At 46.2% G+C, this 26,153-nt stretch overlaps 1 protein-coding gene across 2 annotated transcripts in view; it reads left to right on the plus strand.

Moving 5' to 3' along the window:
• Positions 1-26,153, plus strand: part of LOC134948908 (actin-binding protein WASF3-like) — a 251,169-nt gene that overhangs the window by 149,392 nt on the left and 75,624 nt on the right. For both annotated transcript variants that reach the window (XM_063937187.1, XM_063937188.1), the window contains exons 2-3: positions 1,594-1,767; positions 10,998-11,132. In XM_063937187.1, coding sequence (XP_063793257.1) covers positions 1,635-1,767; positions 10,998-11,132 — 268 coding nt within the window. In that variant the 5' untranslated portion in view covers positions 1,594-1,634. The remainder of the gene's footprint in view (positions 1-1,593; positions 1,768-10,997; positions 11,133-26,153) is intronic.

Genomic DNA, 26,153 nt, shown 5'->3' on the forward strand with positions numbered 1-26,153 from the left:
TGTAAGGGACATTATGTGTCAAAGGGCATTAATAAAGGTTGTCATAATGTGTAAGGCACATTATGTTTATAAGGACATTAATAATGTGTAAGGGGCATTACTGTGTGGAATTATGTGTATAAATGCATTACTAATGTGTGGCATTATGTGTATAGGGTGCTCTACTATGTGGCGTTGCGTATAGAAAGGGCACTACTGTGTCATCTAATATGAATAAAGAGCAATAGGGTGTGGTGTAATGTGAATAAGGAGCAATTCAAATTGATGTTATGTGAATAAGGGGCTCTACTGTAAGGAGTAATGTTTATAAGGTAAAGTAATACTACTGTGGGATGTAATATGAATTATGGACACTATCGCATGATGAAATGTGAATAAAGTTGCAGTACTGTGTGGCGTAATTGGAATTGGGGTTACTATTGTGTGGCCATGCCCCTTGCCAGCAAAAACACACCCTTTTTGGGCTGTGCGCCAAATGTGCGAACTGTTCCTATTTAAAATATAGGGGGTACAAACACCAAAATAAGGACTGCTATGGGTGAGGGGTGATGGTGCTGGGAAAGAGGTGCAACCAGTGGTGGTGCTAGGGGGCACCAGCCAAAATCTTGCCTAGGGCATCATATTGGTTAGGGCCGGCCCTGATGTCAGATAATAGATATTTCACTGATCTCTCCCAGAAACTGTTGATCATTCATTTTGGGGGAATTCAGAGTTGATCGCAGCATCAAATTTGTTAGCAGTTGGGCAAAACCACGTGCCCTGCAGGTGGGGCAGATATAACATGTGCAGAGAGAGATAGATTTGGGTGTGGTGAGTTCAATCTGCAATCTAAATTGCAGTGTAAAAATAAAGCAGCCAGTATTTACCCTGCACAGAAACAAAATAACCCACCCAAATCTAACTCTCTCTGTACATGTTATATCAGCCTCCCCTGCAGTGCACATGGTTTTGGCCAACTGCTAAAAAATTTCCTGCTGCGATCAACTTGGAATTACCCCCAATGTCAAAAAAGAGGGAGTGCTAAGCATTCCCTAATGGCAGACAGAATATCCAAGTGTGTGCATACATTGCCCTTATCATAGCTCGACATGTGGGGTAGGAATGGGCACTGATCTCTGAACTTTCCAAAGGAACGATGCCCATGTCCGATAAGTAACAACATTTTGGATTGCTTGCGGAGACATGGGCCCTGAAACATAGGTGGATGCTGCTGCCTCCGCTATTGCTGCAGGAGTGACAAAAGTACCTGGTCCCCAGTGCTTCCTGCTCCAGTCCGTATCGACGGTTTTTCAGTTTTGTTGCTCATGCGCAAATTTATTAAACCCCACTAACCAGCGCATGCGCACAAATAAGATCGATCTCAGAGAAGATCCAAGAAGACACCGAATATTGTATGAGTTTAATTCAATTAGCCAACATTAATGTGGAGTATATGTTAATTTGAGTTTCTTATCATTATTAATTATGCTGTTAATCGTTCATTACACAGCGCTTTGTTAGATTGTAATAAGTACTGGCATTACTATTTATTTACTGTATATATTTGCCATTCAGTTGGTGGAAAACTCATATATCTTTTTATTGTCTTTTCAGTTGCCCTTTGATGTTTCTCACAGTTGAGCCTTACAGGAAAAATGCCTTTGGTGAAGCGAAATATAGAACCACGGCATTTATGCCGGGGAATAGTGCCAGATGGAGTCACCAGCGAGCTAGAGTGTGTCACCAACAGCACCCTGGCAGCGATCATCAAGCAGCTGGGCAGCCTAAGTAAATGCATTCATATACCATTCTCATGCTAGTACAGAGGTGCAGATCTTCAGCAACCTCTAGCATTTATTTCCAAATGTCACATGTTCGTACAATGAGATTGTAGGTCTTCAATAACATAGATGCTGAGACTCTACAGTATGAATGTTATATAAAAGTAGATAGTCATTCTTTTTTTTTTATCATAGATTAGACTTACTAAAGAGGAACTGTACTCAAATGTACACTTTGCTGGAAACCACCTTCTCCCAACTAGCAATGGGGGTTACATGTCCAGAGCCTCTTCAGTCTTAGTGGTTTTCACTCCACATGACCCACATGTCTGCAGACAATATCATCTGTGTGTACATTGTAATGGATTGGATGGCTGTGGTTTTATAGACTGGTACTAAAAGCGTATTTTTTTTTGCTTTCTACCATATAATCAGTAATTTTCGTGCTTATGGAATTGATTATGACATAGAAACATAGAATTTGTCGGCAGATAAGAACCACTTGGCCCATCTAGTCTGCCCCTTTTTTTTTCTTTTTTTAATATTATTTTTATCTCTAACCTTATTTGATCCTTATTTCTTTGTAAGGATATCCTTATGACTATCCCATGCACGTTTAAATTGCTCTACTGTCTTAGCCTCTACCACCTCTGATGGGAGGCTATTCCACTTGTCCACTACCCTTTCTGTGAAATAATTTTTCCGCAAATTTCCCCTGAACCTCCCCCCCTCCAGTCTCAGTGCATGTCCTCGTGTCCTATTGCTTCTCTTCATTTGGAGAATGTTTCCCTCCTCGACTTTGTTAAAACCCTTGATATATTTGAAAGTTTCTATCATGTCCCCCCTTTCCCTTCTCTGCTCCAAACTATACATATTGAGATTTCTTAGTCTTTCTGGGTATGTTTTGTGATGTAGGCCATGCACCATTTTAGTTGCCCTCCTTTGTACAGTTTCTAATGTTTTAATATCCTTTTGAAGATATGGCCTCCAGAACTGAATACAGTATTCTAGATGAGGCCGTACCAATGACCTATACAGTGGCATTATTACTTCTTTCTTTCTGCTGCTGATTCCTCTCCCAATGCAGCCAAGCATCTGACTAGCCTTCCTCATTGCCTTGTTACATTGCTTACCTGCCTTTAAGTCATCTGAAATAGTGACTCCTAGATCCCTTTCCTCCTCAGTAGTTTCCAGTATAGTGCCATTAATACTGTATTTAGCTTTAGGATTTTTGAGACCCAAGTGCATGATTTCTCTATCGTCCTAGTGGATGCTGGGGTTCCTGAAAGGACCATGGGGAATAGCGGCTCCGCAGGAGACAGGGCACAAAAAGTAAAGCTTTTCCGATCAGGTGGTGTGCACTGGCTCCTCCCCCTATGACCCTCCTCCAGACTCCAGTTAGATTTTTGTGCCCGGCCGAGAAGGGTGCAATCTAGGTGGCTCTCCTAAAGAGCTGCTTAGAGTAAGTTTAGCTAGGTTTTTTATGTTACAGTGATTCCTGCTGGCAACAGGATCACTGCAGCGAGGGACTGAGGGGAGAAGGAGTCAACTCACCTGCGTGCAGGATGGATTGGCTTCTTGGCTACTGGACATCAAGCTCCAGAGGGACGATCACAGGTACAGCCTGGATGGTCACCGGAGCCGCGCCGCCGGCCCCCTTGCAGATGCTGAAGACAGAAGAGGTCCAGAATCGGCGGCTGAAGACTCCTGCAGTCTTCTAAAGGTAGCGCACAGCACTGCAGCTGTGCGCCATTTTCCTCTCAGCACACTTCACACGGCAGTCACTGAGGGTGCAGGGCGCTGGGAGGGGGGCGCCCTGGGAGGCAAAATAGTACCTATAAAGGCTAAAAATACCTCACATATAGCCCTAGAGGCTATATGGAGATATTTAACCCCTGCCTGATTTCTCAAAATAGCGGGAGACGAGCCCGCCGGAAAAGGGGCGGGGCCTATCTCCTCAGCACACGGCGCCATTTCCTCTCACAGCTCCGCTGGTCAGGACGGCTCCCAGGTCTCTCCCCTGCACTGCACTACAGAAACAGGGTAAAACAGAGAGGGGGGGCAAATTTATGGCGATATTTTTATATAACAAAGCAGCTATAGGGGAGCACTTATGATAAGGCTATCCCTGATATATATATAGCGCTTTTGGTGTGTGCTGGCAAACTCTCCCTCTGTCTCCCCAAAGGGCTAGTGGGTCCTGTCTTCATTAGGAGCATTCCCTGTGTGTCTGCTGTGTGTCGGTACGTGTGTGTCGACATGTATGAGGACGATATTGGTGTGGAGGCGGAGCAATTGCCAAATATGGGGATGTCACCTCCTAGGGGGTCGACACCAGAATGGATGCCTTTATTTATGGAACTACGGGATAGTGTCAACACGCTAAAGCAGTCGTTTGACGACATGAGACGGCCGGACAATCAATTAGTGCCTGTCCAGGCGACTCAAACACCGTCAGGGGCTGTGAAACGCCCTTTGCCTCAGTCGGTCGACACAGACCCAGACACAGGCGATGACTCCAGTGGTGACGGTGACGAATCAACCGTATTTTCCAGTAGGGCCACACGTTATATGATTTTGGCAATGAAGGAGGCGTTACATTTAGCTGATACTACAGGTACCACTAAACAGGGTATTATGTGGGGTATGAAAAAACTACCTATAGTTTTTCCTGAATCAGAAGAACTAAATGACGTGTGTAATGAAGCGTGGGTTGCCCCTGATAAAAAGCTGATAATTTCAAAGAAATTATTGGCATTATACCCTTTCCCGCCAGAGGTTAGGGAGCGCTGGGAAACACCTCCTAGGGTGGACAAGGCGCTAACACGCTTATCTAAACAAGTGGCGTTACCCTCTCCTGAGACGGCCGCACTTAAAGATCCATCAGATAGGAGGATGGAAAATATCCAAAAAAGTATATACACACATGCAGGTGTTATACTACGACCAGCTGTAGCAACTGCCTGGATGGGCAGTGCGGGGGTAGTTTGGTCAGAATCCCTGATTGAAAATATTGATACCCTGGACAGGGACAATATTTTACTGTCGTTAGAACAAATAAAGGATGCATTTCTTTATATGCGTGATGCACAGAGGGATATATGCACACTGGCATCACGGGTAAGTGCTATGTCCATTTCGGCCAGAAGAGCTTTATGGACGCGACAGTGGACAGGCGATGCGGATTCAAAACGGCATATGGAAGTTTTGCCGTATAAGGGGGAGGAGTTATTTGGAGTCGGTCTATCAGATTTGGTGGCCACGGCTACAGCCGGGAAATCCACCTTTCTACCTCAAGTCACTCCCCAACAGAAAAAGGCACCGACTTTTCAACCGCAGCCCTTTCGTTCCTTTAAAAATAAGAGAGCAAAGGGCTATTCATATTTGCCACGAGGCAAAGGTCGAGGGAAGAGACAGCAACACGCAGCTCCTTCCCAGGATCAGAAGCCCTCCCCGGCTTCTACAAAAGCCTCAGCATGACGCTGGGGCTTCTCAAGCGGACTCGGGGACGGTGGGCGGTCGTCTCAAAAATTACAGCGCGCAGTGGGCTCACTCGCAAGTAGATCCCTGGATCCTGCAGATAATATCTCAGGGATACAGGTTGGAATTAGAGACAGATCCACCTCGCCGTTTCCTGAGGTCTGCTTTACCAACGTCCCCCTCCGAAAGGGAGACGGTGTTGGAAGCCATTCACAAGCTGTACTCTCAGCAGGTGATAGTCAAGGTACCTCTTCTGCAACAAGGGAAGGGGTATTATTCCACTCTTTTTGTGGTACCGAAGCCGGATGGCTCGGTAAGGCCTATTCTAAATCTGAAGTCCTTGAACCTGTACATAAAGAAGTTCAAGTTCAAAATGGAGTCACTCAGAGCAGTGATAGCGAACCTGGAAGAGGGGGACTTTATGGTATCCTTGGACATCAAGGATGCGTATCTCCACGTTCCAATTTACCCCTCACACCAGGGGTACCTCAGGTTCGTTGTACAAAACTGTCACTATCAGTTTCAGACGCTGCCGTTCGGATTGTCCACGGCACCTCGGATCTTTACAAAGGTAATGGCCGAGATGATGATTCTTCTTCGAAGAAAAGGCGTATTAATTATCCCATACTTGGACGATCTCCTAATAAGGGCGAGGTCCAGAGAACAGCTAGAGATGGGATTAGCACTGTCTCAAGAAGTGCTAAAACAGCACGGGTGGATTCTGAATATTCCAAAATCCCAGTTAATGCCGACAACTCGTCTGCTGTTCCTAGGGATGATTCTGGACACGGTTCAGAAAAAGGTTTTTCTCCCGGAGGAAAAAGCCAAGGAGTTATCCGAGCTTGTCAGGAACCTCCTAAAACCAGGAAAGGTGTCTGTACATCAATGCACAAGAGTCCTGGGAAAAATGGTGGCTTCTTACGAAGCGATTCCATTCGGCAGATTCCACGCAAGAATTTTCCAAAGGGATCTGTTGGACAAATGGTCAGGGTCGCATCTTCAGATGCACCTACGGATAACCCTGTCTCCAAGGACAAGGGTGTCTCTTCTGTGGTGGTTGCAGAGTGCTCATCTATTGGAGGGCCGCAGATTCGGAATACAGGATTGGATCCTGGTGACCACGGACGCCAGCCTGAGAGGCTGGGGAGCAGTCACACAAGGAAGAAACTTCCAGGGAGTATGGACGAGCCTGGAAACGTCTCTTCACATAAACATTCTGGAACTAAGAGCAATATACAATGCTCTAAACCAGGCAGAACCTCTGCTTCAGGGAAAACCGGTATTGATCCAGTCGGACAACATCACGGCAGTCGCCCATGTGAACAGACAGGGCGGCACAAGAAGCAGGAGGGCAATGGCAGAAGCTGCAAGGATTCTTCGCTGGGCAGAGAATCATGTGATAGCACTGTCAGCAGTGTTCATCCCGGGAGTGGACAACTGGGAAGCAGACTTCCTCAGCAGACACGATCTTCACCCGGGAGAGTGGGGACTTCATCCAGAAGTCTTCCACATGCTGGTAACCCGTTGGGAAAGACCAATGGTGGACATGATGGCGTCTCGCCTCAACAAAAAACTGGACAGGTATTGCGCCAGGTCAAGAGATCCGCAGGCAATAGCTGTGGACGCGCTGGTAACGCCTTGGGTGTACCAGTCGGTGTATGTGTTTCCTCCTCTGCCTCTCATACCAAAAGTATTGAGAATTATACGGCAAAGAGGCGTAAGAACGATACTAGTGGTTCCGGATTGGCCAAGGAGGACTTGGTACCCGGAACTTCAAGAGATGATCACGGAAGATCCGTGGCCTCTACCTCTAAGGAGGGACTTGCTTCAGCAGGGTCCCTGTCTGTTTCAAGACTTACCGCGGCTGCGTTTGACGGCATGGCGGTTGAACGCCGGATCCTAAAGGAAAGAGGCATGCCGGAAGAAGTCATTCCTACTTTGATTAAAGCAAGGAAGGAAGTAACCGTGCAACATTATCACCGAATTTGGCGAAAATATGTTGCGTGGTGCGAAGATCGGAGTGCTCCGACGGAGGAATTTCAACTGGGTCGATTCCTACATTTCCTGCAATCAGGATTGTCAATGGGTCTCAAATTGGGATCTATTAAGGTTCAAATTTCGGCCCTGTCGATTTTCTTTCAAAAAGAATTGGCTTCAGTCCCTGAAGTCCAGACCTTTGTTAAGGGAGTGCTGCATATTCAGCCTCCTGTGGTGCCTCCAGTGGCACCGTGGGATCTAAATGTGGTTTTGGACTTCCTAAAATCTCATTGGTTTGAACCACTAAAAAAGGTGGATTTGAAATATCTCACATGGAAAGTGACCATGCTTCTAGCCCTGGCTTCTGCCAGGAGAGTGTCAGAATTGGCAGCTTTATCTTACAAAAGCCCATATCTGATTTTCCATTCGGACAGGGCAGAACTGCGGACTCGTCCGCATTTTCTCCCTAAGGTGGTGTCAGCATTTCATCTGAACCAGCCTATTGTAGTGCCTGCGGCTACAAGTGACTTGGAGGACTCCAAGTTACTGGACGTTGTCAGAGCATTAAAAATATATATTGCAAGGACAGCTGGAGTCAGAAAATCTGACTCGTTGTTTATATTGTATGCACCCAACAAGATGGGTGCTCCTGCGTCTAAGCAGACGATTGCTCGTTGGATCTGTAGCACAATCCAACTTGCACATTCTGTGGCAGGCTTGCCACAGCCTAAATCTGTAAAGGCCCACTCCACAAGGAAGGTGGGCTCATCTTGGGCGGCTGCCCGAGGGGTCTCGGCATTACAACTTTGCCGAGCAGCTACGTGGTCAGGGGAGAACACGTTTGTAAAATTTTACAAATTTGATACTCTGGCTAAGGAGGACCTGGAGTTCTCTCATTCGGTGCTGCAGAGTCATCCGCACTCTCCCGCCCGTTTGGGAGCTTTGGTATAATCCCCATGGTCCTTTCAGGAACCCCAGCATCCACTAGGACGATAGAGAAAATAAGATTTTACTTACCGATAAATCTATTTCTCGGAGTCCGTAGTGGATGCTGGGCGCCCATCCCAAGTGCGGATTATCTGCATAAGTTGTACATAGTTATTGTTAACTAATTCGGGTTATTGTTAAAGGAAGCCATCTTTCAGAGGCTCCGCTGTTATCATACTGTTAACTGGGTTTAGATCACAAGTTGTACGGTGTGATTGGTGTGGCTGGTATGAGTCTTACCCGGGATTCAAAATCCTCCCTTATTGTGTACGCTCGTCCGGGCACAGTACCTAACTGGAGTCTGGAGGAGGGTCATAGGGGGAGGAGCCAGTGCACACCACCTGATCGGAAAAGCTTTACTTTTTGTGCCCTGTCTCCTGCGGAGCCGCTATTCCCCATGGTCCTTTCAGGAACCCCAGCATCCACTACGGACTCCGAGAAATAGATTTATCGGTAAGTAAAATCTTATTTTTGCATTTTTTGGCATTAAACTGTAATTGCCAGACTCTTGACCAGTCTACCTAGATCCTCAATCATTTGTTTTACCCCACCTGGTGTGTCTACCCTGTTGCATACCTTTGTGTCATCTGCAAAAAGGCATACTTTCCCTTTAATGCCATTTGCAATGTCACCAATAAAGATATTAAAAAGCACTGGTCCAAGTACAGATCCCTGGGGTACTCCACTGGTAACATTTCCCTCCTATGAATGCACTCCATTTACCACAACTCTCTGTTTTCTAACCTTCAACCACGATCTTATCCATTCAATAATCCTAATATCCAATCCCAAACTTTCAAGTTTATTTAGCAGTCTGCGATGTGGAACTGTGTCAAAAGCCTTACTAAAGTCTAGATAAGCTATATCCATGGCTCCACCTTTATCCATCACTTTGGTCACACAATCAAAAAAGTCAATAAGATTTGTTTGACATGATCTCCCCCCAGTGAATCCATGCTGTTTGGGATCCAGTAAATTGCCAGATTTGAGATAATCTACAACTCTTTCTTTTAAGAGTGTTTCCATCAATTTCCCTACTACTGATGTAAGACTCACTGGTCTGTAGTTGTTTGCCTCTTCCTTGCTTCCACTTTTGTGCAGTGGGACTACGTTTGCTCTTTTCCAGTCCCCTGGAATTACTCCTGTAGCTAATGACTGGTTGAATAATTCTGTCAATGGTGCTACCAGCACCTCTTTAAGTTCTTTTAGTATCCTTGGATGTATCCCATCTGGCCCCATAGATTTGTCCACTTTCAGCTTTGAGAGTTCTGTTAGGACCTTCTCCTCTGTAAATGTACTTGTTTCATTTTCCTGAATATCCCTGCAACTTAACTGTGGCCCCTTCCCCTCTCTTTCAGTAGTAAATACTGAGCAAAAATAATCATTAAGATGATCTGCTATTAAATTGTCTCCTTCAACAAGACTCCCAGTGTCCGTCTTTAGTTTTATAATTCCGCCTTTTGTTTTTCTCCTTTCGCTTATATACCTAAAAAAAGTTTTGCCTCCTTTACCCACTGACTGGGCCATTTTCTCCTCAGCTTGTGCCTTTGCACATCTGATTACCTTCTTTGTCTCCTTCTGTCTAACAAGATATATCTTTTTGTCTTCATTATTTTGTGTCTGCTTATATTTCCTAAAATCCAACTTTTTTGCTCTCACAATATTTGCTACTTCTTTTGCAAACCACACTGGCTTCCTTTTCCTTGTGTTTTTCCTAACAGTTTTGATACATACATATTCGGCAGCATTGACCACTTTCTATGTGTTTTTGCGCACACATGCTCTTCTTGGACAGCAGAATAACTTGTTATGGCATTTTATTAAAGTAATTGTACATATACCTAGGGGTCTATTTATTAAGTTAAGAAAAGTCCTTTCTCAATTTACCAACAGGTAGAAACTGGAGAAATCAGTCAGGGGTTTATTTACTTAATAGCGGCTTCCTAAAGCTGCTGCTTCCTGGAAACGCAAGTTATTAAATGCACTTCCCCTTTAAATTTCAGGCTCAGAGAATATGGAAAGTGGCAGCTTGCTTAGTAACTGCAGACACTGCTTGTTGTGACAGCAGCTGGCCAGAGGTAGAGCGGTCTATTATTAGTTCTGATCAGCTCCACTAAACACTAGCACTTCTCCAATTACTATCAATGCTGCCGAATATCTATACAATTATAAGAAGATTGAGATTGTCGTTGTCCCGGTGTCTGAAAGTTCAATCTGTCACTGTGTGTTTATCATTTAATAACAAAATTGGCATAAGACAAACGCTCCCCATTCATTGAGCTACGCTGGCTACTTAATGCACTTATAATAAATTAATAATACAATATATCAATATTAGGAATGACTGACTGCTAATAAGCCAGATCCTATAACATTGGTCTTAATATTGATTTAAAACTATGTGACTTGATTAGCCAGAGGTGACAGTAGTAGCTTGTACTGTACATAAATTCAGGGGTGTTCTTCAGTATGCTGGCTGTCGGGATCCCAGCGCACAGTATACCGGCGCCGGAATCCCGACAACCGGCATACTGACACTTATTCTCCCTCGTGGGGGTCCACGACCCCCCTGGAGGGAGAATAAAATAGCGTGGTGCGCCACCGTGCCCGCAGCGTGGCGAGCGCAGCGAGCCCGCAAGGGGCTCATTTGTGCTCGACACACTGTCGGTAAGCCAGCGGTCGGCCTCCCGGCGCCGGTATGCTGGTCGCCGGGAGCCCGACCGCCGGCATACCATACCACACCCAAATTCAGAGTAGGTGTATTTATTGCTGATTCTCCTGCCCATGATGTAGGCCGACACGCAGAGGACATCTTTGGAGAGCTGTTTAATGAAGCAAACAGTTTCTACATGCGGATGAATTCCCTACAGGAAAGAGTGGACTTACTTGTCATCAAAGTAACTCAGTTGGACTCCACTGTGGAGGAAGGTAATTAGTCATGCTATAACCTTAACGTAGATTATTATGTACTTATGTGTGTCATGTTTCAGTCTGAATCATCTACACCTAAAACCTAGGTTCATTGTTATTGTTTATGTGTTTATTACCAGCTTCTTATTTGCAAAATCACAGCAGATAAGACACTTGAGACGTATTAGGCTTCATACACACTGGTGTCTGAAATGCAGGTTTAGCTTGTTGAAATACAAGATACAGTGCATCCGGAAAGTATTCACAGCACTTCACTTTTTCCCTATTTTGTTATGTTACAGCCTTATTCCAAACTGGAATACATTCATTTTTTCCCTCAAAATTCGACACACATGAATGACCCCATAATGACAAGAAAAAAGTTTCAAAAGCAAATTTATTAAAAATAAAAAACCAAGAAATCACATGTACATAAGTATTCATAGCCTTTGCCATGAAGCTCAAAATTGAGCTCAGGTGCATCCTGTTTCCACTGATCATCCTTGAGATGTTCCTACATCTTAGTTGGAGTCCACCTGTGGTAAATTCAGTTTATTGGACATGATTTGGAAAGGCACACACTTGTCTGTATAAGGACCCACACTTGACAGTGCATATCTGAGCACAAACCAAGCATGAAGTCAAAGGAATTGTCTGTAGACCTCCGAGACAAGATTGTCTCGTGGCACGAGTCTGGGGAAGGGTACAGAAAAATATCTGCTGCTTTAAAGGTCCCAATGAGCACAGGGGCATCCATCATTTTTAAATGGAAGTGGTTCTGAACCACCAGGACTCTTCCTAGAGCTGTCCGGCCGTCTAAACTGAGCGAACGGGGGAGAAGGGCCCTAGTTAGGGAGGTGACCAAGATCCCCATGGTCACTTTGTCAGAGCTACAGCATTCCTCTGTGGAGAGAGTAGAACCTTCCTGAAGGACAACCATCTCTGCAGCAATCCACCAATCAGGCCTGTATGGTAGTGAGGCCAGACGGAAGCCACTCCTTAGTAAAAAGCACATGGCAGCCCGCCTGGAGTTTGCCAAAATGCACCTGAAGGACTCTCAGACCATGAGAAACAAAATACTCTGGTCTGACGAGACAAAGATTGAACTCTTAGCGTGAATGCCAGCAGGGCCATCTTTTCGTATGGGCTCAATGGGCACTTACCCAAGGGCCCCATGAGTATAAGGGCCCTAGACTTATAGCTGAGGGTCCCCTCTTTCCAAGGGTACCAGATTTATGAAAATCAGCCTAGGTGAACCGGGGATATCCGATGTCAAAGCAGTGATCCCCATCCGAGCCTGTTAATTGCTCTTCCCAGCCAGATATCTCAGGTTCTGTCTTACTTTACTGAGGGTATGCTCCAAAAGCTTGGACTCTCCACTTTTGGTGGACACTGGCAGCTTGTCTCTATTATGCTTAGAACCAGAGATATCAGCCTTCCAGCAGCTGGTCCCTGCTCCAGCTACACACGCCTAATATGTAGTTTTATATTTTCATTGGTGGATTGCTCTGGCTCCTGAACTCTGATCCCCAGGTCCCCAGTACCGCCCATTCAAATCTAAATCTATTTCCAGGAACTTGAGATATCTGCAGTCAAGCAAGCTGCCCTCCCACCAGAAAATGATGAATATTAAGCCCAGTCCACTATCCACCCCTTCCATGTGTATTAAACATCCCCTACCACCCTGGAAGTCATGTACCAGGGCCCCTTCATTCAGCACAATGCCCCCTTCTACAGTTTAGTGTTCTCCCTCTCACCCCATCTTCCACCACCTGTGCAGTAAAGGACTAATTAGCAGAAATTACTGCTCCAGGTCCTACATGCTGAGCGAAAGATAAAACACCCCCTACCACCCACGGGACATCAAAGCTGCCGCTGATAGCACCACCCACCCCTACCGCTGGAGGATGGGTAGGGGCCCCAGTGCATTCCTGTGCCCAGGGGCCTACACTGCTGTTAAGACGGCCCTGAATGCCAGGCGTCATGTTTGGAGGAAACCAGGCACCACTCATCACCAGGCCAATACCATCCCTACAGTGAAGCATGGTGGTGGCAGCATCCTGCTGTGGGGATGTTTTTCAGCAGCAGAAACTGGGAGACTACTCAGGATAGAGGGAAAGATGAATGCAGCAATGTACAGAGACATCCTGGATGAAAACCTGCTCCAGAGCACTCTTGACCTCAAACTGGGGCGATGGTTCATCTTTCAGAAGGACAACGACCCTAAGCACACAGCCAAGATATCAAAGGAGTGGCTTCAGGACAACTCTGTGAATGTCCTTGAGTGGCCCAGCCAGAGCCGAGACTTGAATCCGATTGAACATCTCTGGAGAGATCTGAAAATGGCTGTGCATCAACGCTTCCCATTCATCCTGATAGAGCTTGAGAGGTGCTGCAAAGAGGAATGGGAGAAACTGCCCAAATATAGGTGTGCCGCTTGTGGCATCATATTCAAAAAGACTTGAGGCTGTAATTGCTGCAAAAGGTGCATCAATAAAGTATTGAACAAAGGCTGTGAATACTTATGTACGTGTGATTTCTTTGTTTTTTATTTTTACTAAATTTTCAAAAATCTCAGTAACACTTTTTTTCGTTGTAATTATGGGGTATTGTGTGTAGAATTGTGAGGGAAAAAATGAATTTATTCCAGTTTGGAATAAGGCTGTAACTTAACAAAATGGGGAAAAAGCGAAGCACTGTGAATACTTTCCGGATGCACTGTATAATACATACAAATTATATTGTGATTATTATGCATTTGGAGCATCTGTTCATCTGTATGGTCCCACCGCCCTCTGAAACAGACATCCAGTCTCCATCCCCACGCCCCAAACAAGTACGGTCATCTGGCTGCATGCCCATGACACCCTCATGACACTCCCACAAAAAGGATATGTTCTGCCTTCTTCACATAACTGCTCAGTTGCTGCCCAGAAATACCTGTTTCATGGACGGAGAGAAGTGGCCACTCACAGAGTGAACCGTCTACTCTCACATCCTCCGTCAGGGTGCATATGCATGGTGGGTGTGGGCGCAGTCTGATGCATCCGCTTTTGGGCTTACACCGGATTCAGGGTCAGGCCCTTGATGCCATTTACTTATCTATTTAATTTCTGTTTTTGTAAACATGTCCCTGATAAAATATAAAGCTTTTTTCTTAGTCAAGTGAAATACATGAGGACACATATCTGAATTCTTGTTAACCATATGTAGCCATGTTACACCGCATCTAGTGCTCCTACAGTGTGCTCCTTATGAGAGTAATGAAGTTTTCAACTGCATTAGCATCAGATGCACTTGAATAGAATAAGAAGCACTTCAGATAAAGCACAATAGTTCAAAGCCTCTTAAACTCTAAAATATTTAAGGCTTAATTTGATCATTTGAATTTTTCTTTTATAAACATTTTCATGTACTTAAGTGGAGTTGGAAACACATCTTAAATGAAACAATTTAAGTAGGTTACTTCTGTACATAAAGGCTTCTGCAGGCATTTAGCCTTTTCCCCATTAAGTTCTGTATTACATAAGGAATTTCCTCAGCCATTTCTGTACAAGTTTGGCTTCTTTTATGTGTTAGTAATCAGAGTAAGGCGATATCAGGGGAACTACCTTATTCATCTGAAGCGCATGCTAACGGAACACAAAAACATCCCATGAGATGTCTAGGTTTACACGAGATGTAGTCAGGTGACCGGTGGTCGGGATCACGGTGGTCAGCATGCCAGCGCCGGGATCCCAGCCGCCAGAATGCCGGCAGCGGGCCCAGGGCTATTCCCACTCGTGGGTGTCCACGACACCCACAGAATGAGAATAGAACCTGTGATGAGCGCAGCGAACCCGCACGGGGCTTCGTTGCGCTCACCTCCCTGCCGGCATCTTGGCGGCCAGGATCCTGATGCTGACCACCAGGATCGCGACTGCCGGTCACCCGGACCCAACCCAGGTGATATCTGACACAACTTAGCTGGTGTGAAATTTAGCACAATGGAAATAGTGGTGCGGAATTCTGGACGGCAAGAAACAACCCTAAAAATGCCCCTGTGTGTCCGTGTAGCTTATTTCACAACGAAATCTTGTGGTTGCACAGGTCTGCAGGATTAACTCATGTTCCCATTTAGCATGGAAGTGGGCACTCTTCTCCGCTACTACCCCTGGATGGTGGAAATGTTCTCTTCTGTGCAGGGCCGGTGCTAGGGTGTGCGGCGCCCCCCTACAAACTATAAATTTGTGCCCTCCCATATTTTACAAAGGGACAGCGTGCTGCAAAAAAGGGGTGTGGTCTCACAAGGAAGGGGCGTAGCCACACATTAGTACCCCCATTTCAAATTACGCCACACAGTAGCACAATCTTATTCATATTACCCTGCGCATAGTAGTGCTGTTTATACACATAATGGGGGTCATTCCGAGTTGATCGTAGCTGTGCTAAATTTAGCACAGCTACGATCATCTTCCCTGACATGTTGGGGAACGCCCAGCACAGGGCTGGCCGGGAGTTGATCGTCGCTGCCTCTGGTTGCAGCGGCTGCAGCGAGCGATCGGGTCAGAATGACCCCCAATGTCCCCTGGTAATACACATAATAGCCACTGTAGTAGCGCCAGTTATACGCATAATAGCCCCTGTAGTAGCGCCGGTTATACACATAATAGCCCCTGTAGTAGCTCCTGTTATACACAATAGCCCCTGTAGTAGCGCTGGTTATATTCATACTAGTCCCTGTAGTAGCGCCGGTTATACGCATAATAGCCCCTGTTGTAGGGTTGGTTAAATGCATAATAGCCCCTGTAGTAGCGCCGGTTATACGCATAATAGCCCCTGTAGTAGCACCGGTTATACGCATAATAGCCCTTATAGTAGCGTCGATTATACGCATAATAGTCCCCGTAGTAGTGACAGTTATACGCATAACAGCCCCCGTATAAGCGCCGGTTATATGCATACTAGCCCCTGTAGTAGCGCCAGTTATACGCATAATAGCCCCTATAGTATCGTCGGTTATACGCATAATAGCCCTTATAGTAGCGTCTGTTATACGCATAATAGCCCCTGTAGTAGCACCGGTTATACGCATAATAGCACCTGTAGTAGCGGCGGTTCTGCGCATAATAGCCGGCGTAGTAGCGCCAGTTATACGCATAATAGCCTGCGTACTAGTGCCAGTTATACGCATAATATTCAGCATAGTAGCGCCGGTTATACGCATAATAGCCCCGTAGTAGTGACGGTTATATGCATAATAGCCCCTATAGTAGCGTCGGTTAGATGCATAATAGCCCCCGTAGTAGTGACGGTTATACGCATAATAGCCCCCGTAGTAGCGCCGGTTATATGCATACTAGCCCCTGTAGTAGCACCGGTTATACGCATAATAGCCCCTGTAGTTACGCTATTAATACGCATAATAACCCCTGTAGTAATGCCGGTTATACGCATAATAGCACCCGTAGTAGTGATGGTTATATGCATAATAGCCCCCGTAGTGGCACCGGTTATATGCATAATAGCCCCCGTAGTAGCGCCAGTTATACGCATAATTGCCCCTGTAGTAGCGCCGGTTATACGCATAATAGCCACTGTAGTTACGCCATTAATACGCATAATAGCCCCTGTAGTAGTGCCAGTTATACACATAATAGCCCCTGTAGTAGCACCAGTTATATATAATGCCCTCAGAAGTGCCTTTTTTTTTTTACAAATGATGCCCCCCCTCCCACACACACACACACACACAAACACACATAGATAGATACACACACATATACATACATACACATAGATACACACACACACTGTAGATACACATACACATAGATACACACACACACACACACACACACACACACACACACACAAATACACACACACACACACACACACACACACATACTGTAGATACACACACACACACACACACACACACACACACACACACACACACATTCTCACTCACTCTCCTTCAACATACCATCTGGCTGCCTGGATCTGCAGTAGTTTCTGTGTAGCTCCGCCCTTCAGCGTTGTGTAGCTCTGCGCCAGGTAGCCCCGCCCCCTTTCCGGCCAGGATATGGACGGACACTGCAGGGGGATAGGGGGAAGCTACAAGCTGCCGGCGCAGCTGCCTGTCAAACGGTGTGACAGGCACAGCAGCCGGCAGCAGAAGCAGGGGGCCCAGGCGCAGTACAGGGATGCAGAGCAGGGAGAGCGCCTCTCCAGCCTGGCGCCTACCTGCTTTGCATCCCTTTGCTGAGCGGGTAGCACCGGGCCTGTTTCTGTGCAATCACTTCAATTTTGCTACACAAAATATGCAGTTTGCCAGAAATTTAGGTTCACCTGCATGATTCAAGAAGCACACAATGTGCACCGCACATCAGATATTTTGTGCTTGGTAAATAAGACAATTTGTGAACAGTGGAGGACCAATGTTCTTTTTAAACTGAACAACCCGTGGTTGGCATGCCTTCTTACTGCAAATCTTAGCATTATTTCTCATTTTAAAAACACTACATGTATATATTATAAATATATGACTTATAATATTATAAATTCTAAATAGTTATGTAATCCAGAAAGCATGACCCTAGATTCTTGGGGTTATATTTACTAATGATCGGCACGCTGAGAAAGGGCTGTTTGGCGTGACTTCAGCAATGGTGTATACATACATATAATTATTTTGATACATAAAATAAAAGTAGAGGACTTCCTGTTCCAGCTGCTGTATGTGAGGCAGCTGAGAGAGTGAGTTCTGCTGCAATCTGCCTGCATCTTACCTTTTACAAGGCTTTTTAGCCTACAAATCGGCTCTCCCGGCTCCCCCAGTATGCCTTATACTTTGTCCGCTGTATGGACAAGTTTTTGCTGCCACATATGCCTTCTGGAAAGCACAAGAAGTAGAAGGAGTAGTGCAGGGTGGAATCCAAGATGGTTCTGGATGCTGATCAGCGGGACATCCTGCCTGCAGGCTCATCCACAGACTTTCAATGGGTCTCTTCCCCAGTACTCTCACCAGACCACAGTAGCAGGGAATCAGCCTCTGAAGCCCCAGATCATGGGGATAAGGTATTTCCTCCTCCTGATTCTCCTGTTACATATAATGATATGGTGAATGCTATCAGAGCTGTTATAGGTCCTCTACTGAAAGCACAAACAGGGGACATCAACAGGCAGCTCTCTGAACTCACTCAGCGAGTCCTAGACTCAGAGCATAAACTGGGAAAGACATTTGCCGATGTGGCTGCTATGAAAACTACAGCTGTACGTCACACTAAATCTATTTGCAACATACAAAACAAGATTGACGACTGTGAAAATCGATCCCTGCGAAACAATCTTTGCATCATAGGATTGCCAGAATCACTTAAAGGGCAAGAACTTTATGATTTCATCTGCACTACCTTACCTACACTATTGAATGTCCACGACTCCTGTGCCGATCTCATAGTTGAACGTGTACATAGGATAGGCCCTGCTTGCACCCAAGAGGGAGACTGACCACGTGCAGTTATCTTTAGAGCGCAGAATTATCTACACAAAGAAGCGTTATGGTTGGCGTCTCGCAAACAGAGGAATATCTCGTGGCAGGGTCACAAAGTGCTCATATTTCAAGATTACTCAGCTGAGTTGTCTATGGCACGCAAAGCCTTCTCCCAGATATGCTCCAAACTGGTACAGTCTAATCAAAAGTTTGCCCTTCTGTATCCTGCTCGTTTACGCCTGTTTCGTGGTGATTCCTTTAAGGACTTTACATCTACTCAGGATGCCGAGGCCTTTTTACGTGAAGAATCAGCGGATGAATCCCCCTTTGAGTGATTTATATATCCTGTTTGTTTGAACTCATCGTATCTAAATTGTTCTCCGATTGTTAATTTTGGGACTCCCATACCACTGCTTTGCTATTTCCTCGTTGACTAGTATTATGGTCACTTTCCTATATGGCTTCTCCATTTATTGACTGCATATACTGTTCTTCTCCAGCCATGTTCTTTGTAATCAGAAACCTTCCCACCCATCTCTGGGATGCGCAGCGCACTGGATGTTTGCCGAGTTTGTAGCCGTACCGTTCACAGGAGGTTACCTAGTGGCTTTACATGTTCTGTTTTGATCTCAACCTTTAGAGAAGTCGGTATCCAATGGATAAGAAAGCTTGTTGATCATTTTTCTATCTCTTTTCTTTCATTTTCATGTTACTCTTTGTATTTTTCTGTGTGTGTCCCCCTTTTCTCCCTTGTGTGTCCTCCCCTCCTGACAGGTATTCATTCTGACAACGGGGATTACTACTACTGTGACCTTACTGATAATGGATTGGGAAAGATGGATATGCATGCTGTGTCTACTGTTACTTATCATAGATGTCAATGATTAAGATTGGTAGCTGGAATGTGAGTGGGATAAATTCCCCTCAAAAACGCAAGAAAATTCTCATGTATCTTTCCAAATTGCATAAATACCTGGCTTTCCTACAGGAATCTCATTTAATTCCTGCCGAGGTTCAGAAACTCAATATGCTGCAGTGGAAGGTTCTGGCTTTGGTGTCCTTCTCATCGAAAGCTCGTGGGGTAATAATTTTGGCACGGCAACACTTATCTATTGTTATACAGAATATTACTGTTGACCCCAATGGCCGATATGTCCTTTATCATGTTTTGATTGAGATACAACAATTTGTATACTGTAATGTTTATGCACCAAATATTTATGATAGGAGCTTTTTCCAATCTTTGCTGACTCCTCACACTCATTTGCCAATAATCATGTGTGGATATTTTAATCTGATCTCCTCAGCTCAGCTTGATAAGCAAATACCTAGAGAACGAGGTGGAAACCTCTCAAATTTGGAGTCCCAACGTTGGCAAAGCAATTTAAAATTGGATATTTGGAGGGTGTTACACCCAATTGATAGAGAGTTCACTTGTCTCTCGGCGGCACAAGGCACTATGTCCCGTATTGACTAGATTTTAGCTTCGCACTCCTTTTTGCCCTATATACCCAAAGTTGAAATTGAACTAATCGCCCTTTTCGGACCACGCTGTGGTCTGGCTGGAATTGTGTATAGCGCGAGAAAAAAGCTAAGTCATATCTTGGCATTGCCCCTCTACTGTAGCCAGTTCCCGACACTTAGACAATCTGACAATACTGCTTGGGAGGATTTCCACCACCATAATGCTGCTATTTGTACAGACGACCCATTGCTATTGGCAAACCTCCAAAGCCACTATTCAGAGCCACTATCCAAAGCCACTATTCAGAGCCACTATCCAAAGCCACTATTCGAGGCTCATTGCCTCCTCTAAGAAGAAATTTTTTCAAGAATATACAGTATAAAGGCCCAGAGTAAGTTAACAGATGCTTTTCATCTCTATAAGGCAGCCCCCACTCGTACTAATAAACAATCTTACAGCGTAAAATGAAAAACAGCACTAAATATATAATTAAAAGACAATTTAATCCACATTAATATACTGTTAAAAAGTTGGAAACGTATCTGTTAAACAACACACACAGGTATTGAAGATTTCGGGACTTATCCACCAATAAATGCACTTCTTTGGAAAACAATGTCCAATGTTTATGTGGTAATTACTCACACATGGCCATGTTTTACCAGCAAGGAGGATATTCCAGCTGAGAAGGAGTGTCCAAACTGTGTTCCAAATGAGGGAATCCAATTGATTAAACTCGTTCAGCGACGGCAATGGCAGTGTTGGATCCTGGTTCACAGATTTCTTTTCGCTGGTATTGCTGTTTTAGCTGGAAATTTTAATCAGATGGACAGTGCTGGATGGAGGAATCGTTTAGCTGAAAGTTCCCATCCAGCACTGTCCATCTGATTGGAATTTCCAGCTAAAACAGCAATACCAGCGAAAAGAAATCTGTGAACCAGGATCCAACACTGCCATTGCCGTCGCTGAACGAGCTTAATCAATTGGATTCCCTCATTTGGAACACAGTTTGGACACTCCTTCTCAGCTGGAATATCCTCCTTGCTGGTAAAACATGGCCATGTGTGAGTAATTACCACATAAACATTGGACATTGCTTTCCAAAGAAGTGCATTTATTGGTGGATAAGTCCCCAAATCTTCAATACTGTACCTGTGTGTGTTGTTTAACAGATACGTTTCCAACTTTTTAACAATATTTCTCTGACGTCCTAGTGGATGCTGGGGACTCCGTAAGGACCATGGGGAATAGCGGCTCCGCAGGAGACTGGGCACAGCTAAGAAAGATTTAGGACTACCTGGTGTGCACTGGTTCCTCCCACTATGACCCTCCTCCAGACCTCAGTTAGAATCCTGTGCCCGGCTGAGCTGGATGCACACTAGGGGCTCTCCTGAGCTCCTAGAGAGAAAGTATATTTTAGGTTTTTATTTTACAGTGAGATCTGCTGGCAACAGACTCACTGCAGCGAGGGACTAAGGGGAGAAGAAGCAAACCTACCTAACTGATGGTAGCTTGGGCTTCTTAGGCTACTGGACACCATTAGCTCCAGAGGGATCGACCGCATGGAACCGGCCATTGATGTTCGGTCCCAGAGCCGCACCGCCGGCCCCCTTACAGAGCCAGAAGCAAGAAGAGTCCAGAAAATCGGCGGCAGAAGACATCAGTCTTCACCAAGGTAGCGCACAGCACTGCAGCTGTGCGCCATTGCTCCTCATACACACTTCACACTCCGGTCACTGAGGGTGCAGGGCGCTGGGGGGGGGGGGGGGGGGGGGGGCTTAGCAGCAATAAAAACACCTTGGCTTGCAAATATATCACAATATATAGCCCCAGAGGCTATATATGTGATAAATACCCCTGCCAGAATCCATTAAAAAGCGGGAGAAAAGTCAGCCGAAAAAGGGGCGGAGCTATCTCCCTCAGCACACTGGCGCCATTTCTCCCTCACAGCTCCGCTGGAAGGAAGCTCCCTGGCTCTCCCCTGCAGTCTACACTACAGAAAGGGTAAAAAAGAGAGGGGGGGCACTAAATTTAGGCGCAATATACATATAGCAGCTATAAGGGGATATAATTTAGTTAATCCCTGTATTATATAGCGCTCTGGTATGTGCTGGCATAATCTCTCAGGGCTTTGTGGGGTCCTGTCTTCTGTCAGAGCATTCCCTGTGTGTGTGCGGTGTGTCGGTACGGCTGTGTCGACATGTTTGATGAGGAGGCTTATGTGGAGGAGGAGCAGGTGCCTATAAATGTGTTGTCACCCCCTGCGGGGCAGACACCAGAGTGGATGGACTTGTGGAAGGAATTACGCGAAAGTGTCGACTCCTTACATAAAAAATTTGACGACATGCCAAATGCGGGGCAGCCGGCTTCTCAGCCCGTGCCTGCCCAGACGTCTCAAAGGCCATCAGGGGCTCTAAAACGCCCGCTACCTCAGATGGCAGACGCAGATGTCGACACGGATACTGATACCAGTGTCGACGACGAAGAGACTAATGTAATGTCCAATAGGGCCACTCGTTATATGATTGAGGAAATGAAAAATGTTTTACACATTTCTGATTTGACCCCAGGTACCACAAAAAAGGGTATTATGTTTGGGGAGAAAAAACTACCAGTAGTTTTTCCCCCTTCTGAAGAATTAAATGAAGTGTGTGAAGTAGCGTGGGCTTCCCCCGATAAAAAATTGGTAATTTCTAAAAAGTTACTAATGGCGTACCCTTTCCCGCCAGAGGATAGGTCACGCTGGGAAACACCCCCTAGGGTGGATAAAGCGCTTACACGCTTATCAAAAAAGGTGGCACTACCGTCTCCGGATACGCCCGCCCTAAAGGAACCTGCTGATAGCCTTCAGGAGATGCTCCTGCTTTCTATTTATACGCACACTGGTATTATTCTGAGACCAGCTATTGCTTCAGCATGGATGTGCAGTGCTGCAGCTGCGTGGTCGGATTCCCTGTCGGAAAACATTGACACCCTAGACAGGGACACTATATTGCTAAACATAGAGCATATTAAAGACGCTGTCTTATACATGAGAGATGCACAGAGGGATATTTGCCGGCTGGCATCAAAAATAAGTGCACTGGCCATTTCTGGCAGGAGAGGTTTATGGACTCGGCAGTGGACAGGTGATGCAGATTCTAAAAGGCACATGGAAGTTTTGCCTTATAAGGGTGAGGAGTTGTTCGGGGATGGTCTTTCGGACCTAGTTTCCACAGCAACAGCTGGGAAGTCAGCATTTTTACCACATGTCCCCTCACAACCAAAGAAAGCACCGTATTATCAGGTACAGTCCTTTCGTCCCCAAAAGAACAAGCGGGGTAGAGGCGCGTCCTTTCTGCCCAGAGGCAGAGGTAGGGGAAAAAAGCTGCAGCATACAGCCAGTTCCCAGGAACAAAAGTCCTCCCCCGCTTCTTCTGCTAAGTCCGCCGCATGAAGCTGGGGCTCAACAGGCGGAGCCAGGTACGGTGGGGGCCCGTCTCAAAAACTTCAGCAATCAGTGGGCTCGCTCACAAGTAAATCCCTGGATCCTTCAAGTGGTATCTCAGGGGTACAGGCTGGAATTCGAGACATTTCCCCCCCGCCGTTTCCTCAAATCTGCCTTGGCAGCGACTCCCTCAGACAGGGAGGCTGTGATAGAGGCAATTCACAAGCTGTATTCCCAGCAGGTGATAATCAAGGTGCCCCTACTTCAACAAGGACGGGGTTACTATTCCACAATGTTTGTGGTACCGAAACCGGACGGTTCGGTGAGACCCATTTTAAATTTAAAATCCTTGAACACATATATAAAAAAATTCAAGTTCAAGATGGAATCGCTCAGGGCGGTTATTGCAAGCCCGGAAGAGGGGGATTACATGGTATCTCTGGACATCAAGGATGCTTACCTGCATGTCCCCATTTACCATCCTCACCAGGAGTACCTCAGATTTGTGGTACAGGATTGTCATTACCAATTCCAGACGTTGCCGTTCGGCCTGTCCACGGCACCGAGGGTATTTACCAAGGTAATGGCCGAAATGATGATACTCCTTCGAAAAAAGGGAGTTTTAATTATCCCATACTTGGACGATCTCCTGATAAAGGCGAGGTCCAGAGAGCAGTTGTTGGTCGGCGTAGCGCTATCTCAGGAGGTGATACACCAGCACGGTTGGCTTCTGAATATTCCAAAGTCACAGCTGGTTCCTGCGACACGTCTACTGTTCCTGGGGATGATTCTGGACACAGTCCAGAAAAAAGTGTTTCTCCCAGAGGAGAAAGCCAAGGAGCTGTCATCTCTAGTCAGAGGCCTCCTGAAACCGAAACAGGTGTCGGTGCATCACTGCACGCGAGTCCTGGGAAAAATGGTAGCTTCCTACGAAGCAATTCCATTCGGCAGGTTCCATGCCAGAACTTTTCAGTGGGACCTGTTGGACCAGTGGTCCGGATCGCATCTTCAAATGCATCGGTTGATAACCCTGTCTCCAAGGACCAGGGTGTCTCTGCTGTGGTGGCTGCAGAGTGCTCATCTCAAAGAGGGCCGCAGATTCGGCATACAGGACTGGGTCCTGGCGACCACGGATGCCAGCCTTCGAGGCTGGGGGGGCAGTCACACGGGGAAGAAACTTCCAAGGACTTTGGTCAAGTCAGGAGACTTCCCTACACATAAATGTTCTGGAACTAAGGGCCATTTACAATGCCCTAAGTCAGGCAAAGCCCCTGCTTCAAAACCAGCCAGTTCTGATCCAGTCAGACAACATCACGGCAGTCGCCCATGTAAACCGACAGGGCGGCACAAGAAGCAGGACGGCGATGGCAGAAGCCACAAGGATTCTCCGATGGGCGGAAAATCACGTGTTAGCACTGTCAGCAGTGTTCATTCCGGGAGTGGACAACTGGGAAGCAGACTTCCTCAGCAGGCACGACCTCCACCCGGGAGAGTGGGGACTTCATCCAGAAGTCTTCCAAATGATTGTAAACCGTTGGGAAAGGCCACAGGTGGACATGATGGCGTCCCGCCTAAACAAAAAGCTACAAAAGTATTGCGCCAGGTCAAGAGACCCGCAGGCGATAGCTGTGGACGCTCTAGTGACACCGTGGGTGTACCGGTCGGTTTATGTGTTCCCTCCTCTTCCTCTCATTCTCAAGGTACTGAGGATAATACGGAGAAGAGGAGTAAGAACTATACTCATTGTTCCGGATTGGCCAAGAAGAGCTTGGTACCCGGAACTTCAAGAAATTATCTCAGAGGACCCATGGCCTCTACCGCTCAGACAAGACCTGCTGCTGCAGGGGCCCTGTCTGTTCCAAGACTTACCGCGGCTGCGTTTGACGGCATGGCGGTTGAACACCGGATCCTGAAGGAAAAGGGCATTCCGGAGGAAGTCATTCCTACGCTGATTAAGGCTAGGAAAGAAGTAACCGCAAACCATTATCACCGCATATGGCGAAAATATGTTGCGTGGTGTGAGGCCAAGAAGGCCCCAACGGAGGAATTTCAGCTGGGTCGATTTCTGCACTTCCTACAGTCAGGGGTGACTATGGGCCTAAAACTGGGTTCCATTAAGGTCCAGATTTCGGCTCTGTCAATTTTCTTCCAAAAAGAACTGGCTTCACTACCTGAAGTTCAGACATTTGTCAAGGGAGTGCTCCATATTCAGCCTCCTTTTGAGCCTCCAGTGGCACCGTGGGACCTCAACGTGGTGTTGGGTTTCCTAAAGTCACATTGGTTTGAGCCACTTAAAACCGTGGATTTAAAATATCTCACGTGGAAAGTGGTCATGCTTTTGGCCTTGGCTTCGGCTAGGCGTGTGTCGGAATTGGCGGCTTTATCATGTAAAAGCCCCTATTTGATTTTCCATATGGATAGGGCAGAATTGAGGACTCGTCCCCAGTTTCTTCCTAAGGTGGTATCAGCTTTTCACTTGAACCAACCTATCGTGGTGCCTGCGGCTACTAGGGACTTGGAGGACTCCAAGTTACTGGACGTAGTCAGGGCCTTGAAAATTTATGTTTCCAGGACGGCTGAAGTCAGAAAGACTGACTCGCTATTTATCCTGTATGCACCCAACAAGCTGGGTGCTCCTGCTTCGAAGCAGACTATTGCTCGCTGGATTTG

This window comes from Pseudophryne corroboree, chromosome 8 (genome assembly GCF_028390025.1).
Source record: "Pseudophryne corroboree isolate aPseCor3 chromosome 8, aPseCor3.hap2, whole genome shotgun sequence".
Classification (NCBI taxonomy): Eukaryota; Metazoa; Chordata; class Amphibia; order Anura; family Myobatrachidae; genus Pseudophryne; species Pseudophryne corroboree.